Raw genomic sequence first — 16,310 nt, 5'->3', positions numbered from 1 at the left:
TGGGAAAAATGGCCAGAAACCAGAGCCTCCCAGCCCACCTCCAGGAGAAAGACTCCAGGGGTGAAGGAAAACTTAAACTCGTACGAACACCGTGAAAACCCACCGCCTGTCAACCAGGGCCTAGCCTTCCAAATCCACGCTCTACAAGTGATATTGTTAGGGGCCTTTTTACGTGCGAACCCGACACTGTTACGGTCCGTCACGAATCGCGTCATTACAATAACGATACTCTCTTATAGCGATGTAAAGCACCATTGTTTGAAAAGCTAACCCCATTTTTCCTACTAGAATGTATGGGATTTTTGAAAGTTGGAAGGGTGATGAATAATACTAATTTGATATCAATAGATACAAAATATTTTAGAAATAATTATTGAAATGACATGGTATAATTGGTGCTAAACAAACTAGTGTTATAATTAATCCAAATCCACATATAAAAGCGAATTACTTTAATCATAATTTTTTATATTAGCGCGCGAGTACACACATATATATATCCCTGAGTGTAAAAGGATATATTATTAATTGTGCTCTCTCACCTACCACAACCACAACCACTTTAATATTATTTATGTATTTTTTTTTCTTGATATATAGATGTTATCATTGTTGTGAGAGAAAGTAGAGTTAAAACAATAGACATAATACCAAAATAATAATAATAATAATAATAATTGCTAACTTAAGTTAAACCCTCCCAAGTCCCAAGTACTTCATAACTTCTTTAAAAAAAAAAAGAAAAAAAAAAGAAAAAAGAAAAAAAAGAGGTGCTTCATGAGATAACACTTGTGTTAAGGGGGGGAAAAGAAGATTAAAAAAAAAAAAAAACTCTCTTGCAGTCTTGTGTTGGTGATCTCAGACAAAGTGGCATTGAGCGCCAGTCCATTTATAAAAAAAAAACTCTCTTGCAGTCTTGTGTTGGTGATCTCAGACAAAATGGCATTGAGCGCCAGCCCATTTATGTCCATATCACTGCACTGGCTTCACCCTATTGGTGTAGCTATCCCATCCTATATTAAGATGTACGTGATGCCCTAGACTACTATTTGTTACGTATTAAAGGGTTGAAAACTTGTCTGGACTCTGGATTCTTTGGACCACTAACAATTGTTTTTTTGTTTGGTTTTTACTAACAGTGATGGGAAGGACGAAGAGTACTGAAGGCCCATAATTAAATTACAAAACTCTGGACCAACTTTTAAGCCTAGCCTCGTGTTAATTACTTTGTCTTACATCAGGTAACCCGTTGCCCTCTGAGGTCCGGAAAATTTTTTATCCCAAAATATTATAAATGTGTAATTTTTTCACTCACATAAATAGTAGGTCTCACTATAAATTTAATTAATAAGATCTATCATTCATGTGAGAGGAGAGAATATATATTTATGGTATTTTGAAAATATACAATAATTTCCCTTAAAGTCCAACGTGCAGTTTCGGTTACTTGAAGCATCTATAAATTTAATTAATAAGATCTATCATTCATGTAAGAGGAGAGAGTATACATTTATGGTATTTTGGAAATATACAATAATTTCCCTTAAAGTCCAACGTGCGGTTTCGGTTACTTGAAGCATGGGCTGAAAATATGTACTCCTACTAATTAGGCTAATGAGTCATAATCATTCTTAATAACTAAACTGAGGTTGGACTGAAAAAAGGAATAGACATTTATATTCTTTTTTTTTTTTTTTTTTGCTACCCGACGTTTATATTCATTTATTTCAACAACAAAAAAAGATTTAATGTCAAAGGTCTTGTATCTAAATTGACACTTTCTATGCACAAAGTGCTTGGAGATTTACGGGAGAAAGAGTTCGAGCTGTAGCATGTTGTAATTATTTTTCAAAAAAAAAAAAGATTTAAACTCAAGTTCATTTTTTTAAATTATTAAACGAGTTAAGTTCAAATATAATAATAGTTTTGGTAAAACACACCTAGTATGAGACTCAATTTAAATAAAATAAAATATTATATGTTTATATTAATACATATATAAAAGCATACTCGTACAGATTTTAGATTGAATCGCATTAGTTTGTAAATAAGATATTATATATATAGTAATTTATTGATAGTATAAGTTCTCCATTTCATAAATAAAAATTATATTGTATTTTAACAATTCAAGGTTCATTAACAAAATTCATGGAATCTAATTATCTCAAATAATATAGTTTCAACCGTAATTTAATTATTAGTCATTAACATGAATTCATCTAATTTCAAGACAACATTGCTTTTTCTGGCTGTTAATACTTAATAGGTGATTTTAATAAGCTTATGGACTCATCTGAAAAGTAGGATAGAAGGCCCATTCCTTTGGCTCAGTCATTCCGTTTTGATGGTCTTACTGTTCGTTTGGATAGCTTATTTTTTGACAATTTATTTTACTATTCAGTTTATTTTTGCTATTATTTATGGGTTCCACTACATTTTTTGATATTATTTATAAGTCTCATTATACTATTTCAGCTAATTTTTACTTTTATCTACAGTACTTTCAACAAAAAATTTTCAGTTTCAGCAAAATAAGCAGTTCTCAAATAGAACCTTAATTATTGTAACTTTTTTTTTTTTTTTTTTGAGAATGGTTAATTATTGTAACCTAATGGAGTTGGGTTTTAATTCACATAAATATACCTAGACCACCTATCTTTTGGAAATAGGGTCAAAATACACACAACCTATGTAGTTTTTCCATAAAACATAAAATCATCTTGATGTTTTTAATGTAACATTTAACCCTTTGTAATATTGTTTTATGTGTAAAATAATAATTGTGTAACACTTGACCCCTACTTCATGTGGTATCGTTTTACGTGAAATTCAACTTTAAATATGAAAACACCTCATCATATTAGCAATATACTCTTCATTACAGTTTACGGTTTACACAAAACATTACCGCGCTTGAGTTTTTTTTTTTTTTTTGGTAAAAACTTTTAAGTATTATACTAAAAACTTCAAAGGTTTTTGTGTCTTGCGGGGAAATCCACATGGAGATTTTGTGTACTTTTCCCTCCTTTGTATTTTTTACTTTGTTCACGCAAGTGAGCCATCTAGGCTAGATTTAATTTTGGGCTCATGGAGTTAAGACTTTTGATGGGCTTTGTTGGATAATTTGATATATTTCGCACCTTCGTATTGGAAGTTTCAAGCCCAATGGTAACATTTCCGAATGTTGACCTCATGTGATGCACAAATTCATGGCTTCTCAAGGATCAATGACCCAGTTGGTCAATAGCATTATAGGCTTATAGCACCGCCCCTCATATGAGTGAAAACTGAAAAGGGAAGCTTTGTCCCTAGAGTCCAAACAACAATGTCTAGACGGTGGTTTAAGAATATAATAATTATCTTAATTATGTGTAGAATATATACATCTTTCATCTATAACTGTATGGGACTCACATGCAGTGAAAAAAATTCAACATATATCTCATTCATGAAATAGCTTACAGTGGAACGATAAAAGGACCATAATTGTTTCACACTTTAATACCCATACTCCTTACATAATTACTAATAAAGTGTGGACAACACTTAGAAAATGCGAATGCCTAATATCTAGTATCTACACTTTCTGAGTGATGAGTACTAAGTGTGGGTATTGTGACATGAAACAAATAATTATTCTGACTTCTGACCTTAGAATAATTTGCACAAATAAATGAATAAATCGCATGCTTTGCTTCCCTATTAATCTGCACTCTGTGAAGTCTTTCTAAATAATTACTGCATAATAGTTGTGCTGGATACGATGGCTTTGTCATCGAGATCTACAACATGCATTTAATGTCCCTCAATTTTTTGGCAATCTTAAGTTTTAGTCAACTCCTACTTTAGCAATTGTCCTTGGATCTGCTTAGGCAAAGCCTAAATCTTTCTCACACTTGCTCATCCATCAAGCTAGGTTTTGCACATGCAATGCAAGCAGAAATTTATTGGCACTACGTACCTTCACCAAAGAAAATGGCCGGCAAATATTATATGGTGAATGGAGATTTCTTAACTTAATCAATCATGCATGGTGCTTATAAAATTGTAGTCACCGATCGATCTTCAATATTTGGCAAGAAATGCAAATTGCTCTAATCTATATGATACTCAATTGCCCTTTATCTATCCCAGGGACAAGAAAAAGAAACAATAAATAATATTTCCCCACTAAATTTGATTTCTTTTATGACTTATTATTTTTTTCATTATTATGCAATATTAGATTTCACCACGTAACTAACAACAATATTCACACATGAATATTCCAACATTTAGATTCTCTAGTTTTATTGTGAAATTCTTAGAATACAATTCACCTAAATTTTATTACGTTAATAATAATTTAAATAGATACCAAAATAGTGTTATTGGTGTTTGATTAAATGTTGATGACATGGTAAAATAAAATTAACTCATTTTATAATAAATGGAAAGAATTTTAAAATTCTTGCAAAGTTATTTAAGAGGGTCGTGTTAATGGGTGCCATTTAAACAATTGTTAATAAACTATATAAAAAGTTGTCAGAATAATTAACTGCTTAATCATTTTCCTAAAAAATGTTTTTAAAAATAGTTTCTAAACTGCCCTTAGGGCATCCGTTAATATTACCCTTTTAAGAATTCAAGAAGATTTTAATTCATTAAAAAAAAAAAAGTCATAGTGGAGGTTGACATGAAATAGGTTTTCAAGATTATTTAAATTGACTGTATATGCTAGCTCAATGGTTCGGACAACTGGACTAATAAATATTTATTAATTCTCGTTCAAAGTCTTGTAATTGAACTAGTAATTGACATCTCAACTTCGTTGTAACTGTTGAATTATTGAAAAAAGAAAACAAAAAAAAAAAAAACTTTGATAAATTCCCTTATTATCTTATAATGAACTTAGAAATATTCTTTTTTAGGTTATGTATTCATGTTATCATGCATTGTACGTAAGTATATTTCTCTTGCATGTGCTCAAGGTTTTGATTCTTTTGAAGATGTAGCCTGCAAGTATACTGCCTAAAAAATCCAATAATTCACTTAGAAAAACATACAGTATCAAAGCACTTTTACAAAAGAAATTAGAATATCATATCCTCATTCCTCACCATTAGGGTGACAAATTCCAATGTTGATTATAATCCCAAAGTCCAAACCAAGAAATGACAACATATTCATAAAATTATACAAATAGAAAATACTACAGTCTGTACCACCGACAACAATTAATGAGAAAAATTTTCAGAGAAACAAAACCAGCACAGGCCCGAAAGACTCGCTTTTGTTTCAATGGTTGCACATGTAAACAACACTTAAACAATTCCCATTGACCCTCTCAACCCATCACTATAATAACTTGCCTATTTTTTCGACTTCATTTCTCATTTTCATTGATCATTAGTGTGTATCTCTCTCATTTTGCTAGTCACTACTTATTTCCTTGACAGCCATGGCGAGTACTAGCGCTAGACCCTTTATGTTGCTGGCACTTTGTGTCCTCCTCCAAGCTTTTATTAGCGCACAGAGCTCGGGGAGCCCCTTCAATGTCATAGGACGTGTCTACTGCGACACTTGCCGATGTGGGTTTGAGACCCCTGCTACCAATTATATTGAAGGTACCAACATATATAAATCTCATTTCGAATACAGTCCTTTACTAGTCAGAGTTATGGTTATGCATGGTTGGCAACTTTGTCAATTAAAAAAGAAAGTTTCATTGTCACTTTAATCTGACATGTTTTTCATTTCTTAGGAAGGTGGTTTAACCTTTGAAAAAATAAACTTGGCATTCCAAAACATTGGTCATTTTGTATGACATACTGATATATGTATGTGTCTATAGTAAATGCATTTCAGTTCATCTTCTAGTCAAGTAAGAAGTAAATCCTGCAATTATTGATCTCATACCATACATTATCATTCTTTCTTATTTCTTTCCAAATGGTGCTTTAGTTGTCTTGTATTGAACTGTCTATTGTGATTCGTGAAGATACTATAATATCAGTTTGTAATAGTTTGGATATCATGCTTGTTATTAGGTGCAAAGGTTAGAATTGAGTGCAGAGATAGGAAAAGTCTACAGGTTGTGTACAGCAACGAAGGAGTGACTGACTCAACTGGAACATACAACATCTCCGTTGAAAATGACCATCAAGACGAAATATGTGAGTCCGTTCTTGTTAGCAGCCCAGTGGCTGACTGCAAATCAGCCGACCCAGGTCGTAGCCGCGCCACTCTTGTACTCACACGTTACAATGGTGTCATTAATGAAAATCTTTCTGCAAATGCTATGGGGTTCCTCAAAGATCAGCCATTGGCTGGGTGCACCGAACTGCTCCAGCAGTACGCACCTGATACATAATTGAAGGACCAATTTCAGTATGTTAGCTAGGTGTTGTTGGTTTAAATAATTTTTATGCTTTATGTTTACTTGTCATTGTTCTGAATGATAGTTGTATGTCTTATGTGCCTCTTTAGTTTGTTGGACTTAAGTTCTGAACGTCGTGTTTTCTTCATCAATGTATCTTTGGTCACTTAATTGTGGCTTTGCGTAACAAACCAGAGTTTATATAAAATTAATGACATATCAATTTCCTTAATTTCCCCCGATTGATTTGATGCACTACATATATATATCCCTAAATATGTCTGTTGTTTATCAGAAATTTGATATGATTACTACCTTACGGAACTGATTCTTCTGAAATATTCTTTTGCTTCTCAAAGCTACAAAAGAATCAATGGTCCAAGTTAGAAAATCAACCCTCAATACTTGATATATTTATAAAATAATTAGAGAGAGAATTGAATCCTAATTCTGCCTACTTATGACTTCAAGTAATGCCACTAAATTCTAAGGCTTTCAACTAGTTTATAGCTAATAATAGGAATAAAATATACTATAATAAATAATGATTTAGAATATTCTAACTAGCTTGATACATCAAAGAAAAAAAAAAAAAAACCTAAAGTGGGATTTGCTTAGTAGGGGCAAGGGTACATAATTTTGCTTCCCAAGTAGTGTGTACAAGAAAGAAAACATGAATATGGTTTGTCTTTTAGATGCGTCTTAAGCTTAGCTTGTTGCAAGTAAAATGAAATTATTATGGTAATTTGATATCCATCCATGTGTTGAAAGGATCACTTTCAATTACATGAAAATGAAACTACATCTCAAGCCATAGACATAAAAATGTATATCATGCATTAATTTGCATCATTCCTTTCAAGTCATGTGGGTTTCACATAGTTGTGGAGTCGACACATTAGGAGAAAGATGATGTATAAACCTAATATTATTGCACAATCACAATGTTTCTATTATCATGGTCTTTTTTTTGGCTAAGCAATGCTTTGATTCAAAGAAAAGAAAAAAGAAAAAGAAAAAGGACTAACAAGAGGGATTTACCACTATCTCTGTCCTAGGGACAAAAAACAAAAGTCGAGAATAGATGAGATGGGGACCAATCTTGAGATATTAGTTAAAAAAAACCCATCTAGCATTATTATGGGCTACAAAATTTGTATTGAAAGCTTCGTTGCTATCTAGCACACAACAATATTCTTCCAACTTCCTTCATTTTGTGTTGCTATCTAGCTAGCACACAACAATTGTATTGAAAGTTTCGTTGCTTAGATTGAATATACTACCCTTGGGGACTAAGTTGAGTAACTTGTCAAGAGAAGCAATGGTAACCCTTGAAAAGGGGTGAAAGTGTTTGTAAAATTGCTTGTAAAAATGCTTTGACAGTGGTAGCTTGTTCTTTGTAAAAAAAATACCTCACAAAAGGCATCAATTTGTCAGCAGCCACTCATTTTCTGCATGGCACTTAACCATTGAAAGAAGATTTTAGGTCTTTGTGGATATGATCTTGTGCTTTTTAGCAAGATCTCATTTATAACGGCCTCTCTTGGTTTCCCTCGAAACTGATTAGATTCGATGAAGAACCAACTCGATCAGACCCAATGGTGCTCACGGTCGACAATAGGTCCTCCGTTCTACCACTCGCTGGAATCGGGTCAAGTCCAAGTGGAGTCTAAACCTATTCCGGACCGACCCATGGATAGTCGTAGTTACAAGCTCAAGTAAGCTTGGCAAAATAGAAAAAGGAAAAGTTTATTTTATCCCCAAAATTTTAAATGTTGACATTTGAATATCCTCAAAATTTTGGCTTGTCCGCCATAAAATTTCAAACAGAGAAAACTGGTTTTAGATGGTGTTAACAACAATTATATGGTTTCAGACTTTCAGTTCCATGGCAGAGAAGAACTATATTAGTAAATTCTATTGATTTGGCATCCTTTTATTGGTCGGGAGTACAAGATCAATGATTCAACAAGCAGATCAAACTAAATAATTTCCCAGCAAAAAGAACAGGGGAAACAAAGATTCTCAGAACAAAACAGTGTCAATAAATATAGGGTTTCAATATATTAATTATTTTGGATTATCATCTAACATTCTGAAATTCCCTGCCTGCTAAACTTACAAGAACCATTTGATTTGAACTAAAAAATTTGAGACAATTGTAATGGCTAGAGATTAAAATAAAAATAAAACAGATTTGGAATTCATAGAAATTTCGTAGAAAATTAATAATTTTCAATCCAGCTCATTAATTCACCTCAAATATATACAAATATTTCAACAATGAAAAAATAGACAAGATATCTACATAAAATGATAGAATAGAGATCCTCTCAATCATTCACTATCCCTGGGTGCATTCAGTTGTGAGGCAAATGCCAAAAGTCTCCACTAACATATCTGAATCTGGTGCCATGTTACCAACATGTGCATCTGTGAAATTCTGAATCCTCTAAAGTACTCAAAAGACTAAAATCGGAAATTTTCATTACCATTGATTTGGGAAGGCTTCTCGGTAATTTGCATCTTCACCCAATGTGAGCTGTCTTGTTGTTGAATCCTTTGCCCGTGTATTCAAAAGCCTCTGAGCTATCCTATCTTTCGGTGTCACTTTCTTGTGCAGCATGGATGAGAGTGTTTCCTTCTTGTTTCTGGCTGACAGTTTCTCACCATCAGTCACCCCCATATCTTCTCCAATAGATGCAGATCTTGAAGTTGATGTCAAGGCAGCATCCCTTAGAACTGTATCATTGTGCTCCCGAATTTTCGCAAGCTTTGCACGCTTCAGTGACTTTTTATCAATTTCTCTCTTATTTGCTACTTCTTTATCACTCTCACGAACATTCTTCACAGCTTGTTTTGCTAACCGCTCAATGGAATCGATCCCCAAATCAAGAGATATCTCTTCTTTTAAAGAGTTCTGATTGAGTGGCTTTCCCTCATCATCTCGAGGTATAATAGGTCCATGAAATGGACAAACTCTCAGGTCTCTTCTCTGACAAAGTCCCCCTTTGCTCAAAGGAGCCCTGCAGGGTTGAATGTCAGTTTGCTGCTCTTCATAAAGAGTTGCATGTACATTCAGTTCAGGCATTTTCTCAGCTGGAATAACCGCGTCATAGTCCACCCTACCCCAGTGACTTTCAAGCTCCAATCCCCGCTGGTTAGCCAAAACCTTCCTGTGTGAACCCCAGTTATCCAAGAAAGAGCCCCACTTCATCACAGGAGCTTCAGCCAGAAGCTTACTTCTTAAAGGGTCCAAATTGGTTTCACCACCTTTAGGATTGAGAATCTCATTGTCATTACAATCTTTTTTACTGCTTTCAGGAGTTTTATTTTTGAACTTATTAGAAGTTAATTTCATGGAAAAATATTCATCATGATTATTGGGAGCAGTAGACCTCTCATTCTCAAGTGATCCAATCTTACCCTCCTCCCAGAAATCATCTTCTTCTTCATCACGATTTGCAGTGTTTGGAAGAGCACAACCTGATTCTTCACACTTCTTCTTCACTGATTTGAGACGATTTTGTATGTCAATTAACTCCTTTAAAGCAGAATCTCTGAACCTGTTGTCTGCCACTTCAACCCTTAGAAGAACAGAAATCCATTCTTGAACTGAAACAAAATGCTTTGTCTCTAGAAGCTTGTACAGCTCCCTTAATGCATCAAAAACCACTTTATTGTCAGTGTTCTCGTGAACCTTTTCCCCTTCTTTTAAAGTATTGAGACGGATTTGCAGCAGTTCAGAAGAACGAAACTCTTCGAAATATTCATCATCTGCAGGAGGCAGAGGCATAAATTCCTCATTTGTACGGACTATGTCTAAGCATTCCCCAATCTCATCAACGGTAGACATGATCTCTTCCTTAATAGATGAGAAATTGTCCTTGAACATTTCAAATTTATTTAGCAAAATCTCTCTTGACCGCCTTTCACGTTCTGCTCTCTCCTGCTGAATCCGAGCTGCATTGGCCTGTAGATTAGGAAACTGCAACTTGAGGGTGTTTTTAAGGTAATCAAACCCTAATCTGAGCTGCCTGTAATGAATCCCAAAGGAAGAGTTCCACTTCTCCAAGAATTCGATTGCCTTAGAGCGCAAAATAGAAGCAACAGCAGGAGGAGCCGGGAGAGGCAGAGTTCGTCTGAACCCAACACTCAAACTCAGCAACTGATCCAAGTTGTCAACAAGGATGCTTCTGAAAAGCTTCGAACGCATGAACAGTTGGTCAATTATCAGGAGTGTCAGGTACCTTACCTGTACCGATCAAATATTGAAATTCAATTAATTACCAAAATGTTAAACTGAAACCCACTAATAAACCAACAAATCACCGCCACCCCTAATAATAATCATAAAAACAAAAGTGAAAAAAACCGACAACAATAACAACCACAAAAGCTTTAGTCCCAAATTTTATGGGTCAACTATGGATCATCAACAGATTGGTAAGAATTGGCCACATGTATTATTTTCATTAACAGATTATATATCTAATCAATTCTTTTCCTTAACAGATTATATAATAGCATAGCCAGCCTAATCAGGGATGATACCCTCACCTCAATATAAGTAAATATCATAATTCAGAAAAATATATTAAATCTATCTTAATTAGATTAAAGCCACCTACAAGCTACTTGAGAGCATATAATATATATTCATTAAAATAATCAAATAAAAATTAATAGAAATTAGTGCGAAAAAGAAAGAAAGAACAAAACAAATACATACCTGAGAGTGGTCGCGCTTCATGAGATCCAAAAGGGTATTGGCAGCAAGTCGGAGCTCTGTATCTGAATAGCGGACAACAGATTTGATAGCCTTAAGGAGACGTGGGTCCACCTCAGCAGCTGTGGAGTTGGTCGCCTTCTCTATCAGACTCAACACCTTCCCTCCTTCTCTCTCTCTCCCCTCTTCCATTATCATTTATTTATCAAATCAAACAAGGATACTTGCATACTGCTATGCTATGTTCTTATTCTTCATTAGCCCCGTCACTTTACAAGCTTTTACTTTTAAAATATTTCTAGATGGCAATCCGTTTTAGACTAGTAGTTTCTTTCACCTTCTTCACGGCAACACGTTTTGCTCTTTTATCCAAATAGATTGTGGGCAATAATAAGAATTCACGACACAAACCTGGGTAAGAGAAACCACCTACAACATTTAAGATTTTGTGAGGTGAGCTACATAGAATTGAGTATATTTTTCTCAACAAAAAGATTTTAGTAAAAAAGACAAATGAGGCAGAACTTTGCCAACAAAATTGGAATCCTTTAAGTGTGTAATTTAAATTGAAAAAAACTCATGCCATCAAAACCCTCAAATTTCTAGAACTTAAATCCCTTTAGAAATATAGAAGGAAAAATTAGGTACTCACTTGGAGTAACTGAGTCATGTTCAATCTCTTTATCTGTAACTACCTACTCCAAATGCTCAACAGCATTGGCAACAAAGGAAAACCTAGCAATTGCAGATTTTTCGCATTTCTTATGTGTGTCTAATGAGAAGACACTTGCTAATCAATCATTATAATAACCTTTATGAAATACTAACATTGAGATGCTGCAAACAGTAAGATTAAAGATGGTTAGTCATTGTAGTGCTTTTGTCAATTGTTGCAACATGGTGATAAGTAAGTATATCATCACAACCAAGGAAACACGTTCATGACCAAACCAAATATAAAATTCCCAAAGTAATAAAAGAAAAGGCAAAAATAATTTTAAACTAAATAATAGTCTCTTATGAATTTAAGTGTATGCAGCCAACTACAGCAACAATAGTAGAGACCAATTTGCACACTAAAAAAAAATATTGAGATAAGTAAGTTTTATTGACATTTTTCCCTAAGAATAACTTTTCTCTCATAAAGAGGCTGAACAGTACCAGTTACTGCAAGTTTTTTGTTTTAAAATATTGTTGCAAACACCGTCAATGAAGAAAATCTAAATGAAATCAGTGCATGCATGCATGATTTTGTCAAGTAGTTCTAACTGCCATTATCCAAAATAGCATGTTAAATTTCTGTATGTTTCAATTGAAAGTATTAAAAGTATTCATTTTGCAATAAATTTTATAAATTTTAATCTCTCCATTTGACAATAAGAATCCAAAACATTTTTAACTACAATACTAGCAATAGTACTAATAAACAGTATAATTTGTCACAATTTAAACTAAACTGATAAATACACAGTTTCGTAGACGCAATAGATCACAATAATAATACATATAAAAATTCATGAACTTAGAAGAGTAGGTATTTATTCGTTTGCACATTTCTTGTAGGAACACTTTGTGGCATATCTGATCAAGTATTATATATAGCAAATTTCATCCATCTGCATAGTCCATTGCTCTATGCGCTAATAGTAACCGTAACCAACTGAAAAAATAAAATCAGCAGTGTATGCTGTTTTCTTAGCACCAAGATAACCATCAAATTCATTCATTCGAGATTCTAATTCAAAAATCCCTCACTTTAGCCCGCTGCATTCCATCAGAGCGATAAATAGAATCTTTTTAAAGAAAAATTCAAACCCAACAGCTATATATAAAGATGACCGAATCCCGAATCCCAATAGGATTAAGAGCAGAATATATTCTTAGAATGAGCCTTTCACAGTCATCAATTATTATAATTTCCACATAATCTAAACATGAAAATCACAAAATAACAAACTACAAAATTTGGACTAAAGTTATAAACTTTGACACTTTCACTATTAAACAGATACAGGAAAAAATTAAATTTGAAATTCATAATAAAATTAAATTATAAACTTACTATTTCAATCAAATTTAACAGAAGATTGGAATAATTAAAAAAAAAACTGTGAACTTACCCAACCAAGTTTTGGCCGGAGCCGCCTGGAAATACCTCCCTGGAGCCGCTAAGACCGAATTGTTTTTTGAGTTTTGTGGAGCAGCCTCTCTCTCTCTCTCTCAGTTTTCGGGTAGGGTAGGGAATTTGGGGTGGGGTTTTTGTGATTTCACGGTTGACGAGAGAGAACACCGTATAGATAGTAGGTTTTTTTTTTTTTTTTTTTTTTTTTTTTTTTTTAATTTCTGACTTTTTTTTAATTACGTTTTTTTATAAATTAATATATAAATAACAGGGTTTTTTTTTTTTTTTTTTAAACTAAAAGTTAATGATTTGCATTTATCATAATTTGGAATTGCTATATTATTTTATTATTAAAATATCTAGGGTGTGATAATAAGTATGTTCCCTAAAAAAAAATTATTTCACCTACAAACACAAAATTATCATCACATCCTAGGTTTTTTTTATTATTGAAAAATATAACAATTTCGAATTATGATGAGTATAAACTGTGGGGCCCAACAAATTCGTGGACTAGGCCCATTTGCCCTTAGAGAGTCCGAAGGCCCAATCCGAGGAGAGCTGTGGCCCAAACTCTACAACGCAGAGCACAAAAGAATTTTGGGAGGCAGCCGAGGACAGTGTAGTCCTCGGCAGATCCATAGTCCCACCAGAACAAAGGGGTGAAACTGGTATAGGGACGAATTCGTAAGGAGATCCAAGATACTTGGGGAGGTTATCCTTACTACCCCTCCAGATAAGACCCAGCGCCTGACAGAGCCGCACTCTGCAGCTTTATCAAACCATCCCCAACAATTCCGGGATTGGACTGATGGGACAAATGTCAGTGTTTGTAAAGACTGACCCTACACGTGGACGAAGGATAACGAATGCAGACGAGTATAAAAGAAGAAAGTAAGTAAATCGAAAGAGGGGCCCATTCGACCTCCAAAAAAGAAATATCACGTGGGGGGAGAACATCTCAACAACACCGGACTTCACAGAAGAAAGTCCGTCGTTGGATAACCGGGGTAAGGCCTCAATGGTCCTCGGATCTACTCCGAGGAGTCCCATCCCATAGGGTGCAACGTCTAAGGGCTTAAATGTTCAAACCCAATCCCTTTTTTCTACCTGAATTCCTCTAAAGCCAGGATCGGACATCGCCCCGTGACCAGCGGCTAGCTTTTCAAGCCCACTCTCTACAAATCATATTGTGAGGGATCTTTTGTACGCGAGCCCAACATCTTTATTGGGCCGCCAGAGAATTGTGTCCTTACAATTGGCGCCGTCTGTGGGAAAAGCTTGCGCGTTGGCGCAGGTGGCGGTGGAATCAACTCATTGGCAAGCAGAAATTTCAGGGATCTCCTCCGTCTCCGGCGACATATAGTTGTCACTCCGACGAAAGCTTCTGCTAGGGGCTACGCCTCGCAGTACTAAGGGCGCGGGCATCTCTAGGGGCTCCCAGCCTCGAGTCAACTTTCCCCGCCCTGATGTAGGGGCTTATGGTCAAAAAAAAAAAAAAAAAAAAAAAAAAAAAAAAAAAAAAAGTTTTGGACAGAACCAAGGCCTTGCATGGTCCTCGGACTCAAGCCTATGGGGAAACCAAGTACATAAAAAGATCATAAGTTTTGGACAAAACCAAGGCCTTGCACGGTCCTCGGACTCAAGCCTATGGGGAAACCAAGTATATAAAAAGATCATAAGTTTTGGAAAGAACCAAGGCCTTGCATGGTCCTCGGACTCAAGCCTATGGGGAAACCAAGTACATAAAAAGATCATAAGTTTTGGACAGAACCAAGGCCTTGCATGGTCACGACTCAGCCTAGGGGAAAACCCAAGTAGTACATAAAAAGATCATAAAGTTTTGGACAGACCAAGGCCTTGCATTGGTCCTCGGGACTTACAAACAGCTATGGGGAAACCAAGTAATAAAAAGATCCATAAGTGTTGGACAGAACCAAGCCTTTGCAATGTCCACGAGAAATCAAAGCCTATGGGGAAACCAAGTACATTAAAAAATCATAAAGTTAATGGGACAGAACAAGGCTATTGCATGGTCCACGACTCAAGCCTATGGGGAAAACCAAGTACATAAAAAGATCATAAGTTTTGGACAGAAACCAAGGCCTTGCGATGGTCCTCGGGACTCAAGCCTATGGGGCGAAACCAAAGATTACATTAAAAAGATCATAAGTTTTGGACAGAAACCAGGCCTTGGATGTCATTGGACTCAGCCTATGGGGAACTAAAGTACATAAAAAGATCATAAGTTTTTGGACAGAACCAAGGCCTTGCATGTCCCGACCTCAAGCCTATGGGGAAACCAAGCACATTAAAAAGATTCTAAGTTTTGGGACAGAAAACCAGGGCCTTTGCATGGTCCTCGGACTTCAAAGGGGCCTATGGGAAACCCAAGTACATAAAAAGATCATAGTTATTGAACAGAACCAAGGCCTTGCATTGTTCTCGGACTCAAGCCTATGGGGAAACCAAGTACATAAAAGACATCTTATAAGTTTTGGACAGAACCAAGGCCTTGCATGGTCCACGGACTCAAGCCTAGGGGTAAACCAAGTACATAAAAAGAAATCTTACAAGTTTTGGACAGAACCAAGGCCTTGCATGGTCCTCGGACTCAAGCCTATGGGGAAACCAAGTACATAAAAGAAATCTTATAAGTTTTGGACAGAACCAAGGCCTTGCATTGTTCTCGGACTCAAGCCTATGGGGAAACCAAGTACATAAAAGACATCTTATAAGTTTTGGACAGAACCAAGGCCTTGCATGGTCCACGGACTCAAGCCTAGGGCGAAACCAAGTACATAAAAAGAAATCTTACAAGTTTTGGACAGAACCAAGGCCTTGCATTCCCGGAACTAGCCTATGGGGAAACCAAGTACATAAAAGATCATAAGTTTTGGACAGAACCAAGGCCTTGTATGGTCCTCGGACTCAAGCCTATGGGGAAACCAAGTACATAAAAGATCATAAGTTTTGGACAGAACCAAGGCCTTGTATGGTCCACGGACTCAAGCCTATGGGGAAACCAAGTACATAAAAGATCATAAGTTTTGGACAGAACCAAGGCCTTGTATGGTCCTCGGACTCAAGCCTATGGG

At 35.4% G+C, this 16,310-nt stretch overlaps 2 protein-coding genes across 4 annotated transcripts; one reads left to right on the top strand and one right to left on the bottom strand.

Moving 5' to 3' along the window:
* The first annotated feature begins 5,364 nt into the window (after positions 1-5,364).
* LOC115993663 (protein DOWNSTREAM OF FLC-like) lies at positions 5,365-6,570 on the top strand. The gene is made up of 2 exons (XM_031117608.1): positions 5,365-5,609; positions 6,033-6,570. The coding sequence occupies exons 1-2, from the start codon at positions 5,444-5,446 to the stop codon at positions 6,353-6,355; spliced, it is 489 nt and encodes a 162-aa protein (XP_030973468.1). The 5' UTR covers positions 5,365-5,443; the 3' UTR covers positions 6,356-6,570.
* A 1,994-nt stretch (positions 6,571-8,564) lies between these two features.
* Positions 8,565-13,388, bottom strand: LOC115995333 (UV-stimulated scaffold protein A homolog). Of its 3 annotated transcripts, none has more exons than XM_031119850.1 (3): positions 13,211-13,388; positions 11,094-11,519; positions 8,565-10,616 (listed from the first exon to the last, which is right to left on the bottom strand). In XM_031119850.1, exons 2-3 carry the CDS (start codon positions 11,286-11,288, stop codon positions 8,850-8,852), a joined length of 1,962 nt encoding a protein of 653 aa, XP_030975710.1. In that variant the 5' UTR covers positions 11,289-11,519; positions 13,211-13,388; the 3' UTR covers positions 8,565-8,849. The 3 variants fall into 3 exon arrangements, with proteins under 3 accessions (XP_030975710.1, XP_030975712.1, XP_030975711.1); XM_031119852.1 differs by having other exon boundaries at positions 11,094-11,501; XM_031119851.1 differs by lacking the exon at positions 13,211-13,388 and adding an exon at positions 11,743-12,072.
* Between the last annotated feature and the right edge of the window lie 2,922 nt (positions 13,389-16,310).

Source organism: Quercus lobata, chromosome 6, assembly GCF_001633185.2.
Source record: "Quercus lobata isolate SW786 chromosome 6, ValleyOak3.0 Primary Assembly, whole genome shotgun sequence".
In the NCBI taxonomy this organism is placed as follows: Eukaryota; Viridiplantae; Streptophyta; class Magnoliopsida; order Fagales; family Fagaceae; genus Quercus; species Quercus lobata.
Note: the sequence above shows the minus strand (reverse complement) of the source record. Positions and strands in the feature narration are given on the sequence as shown.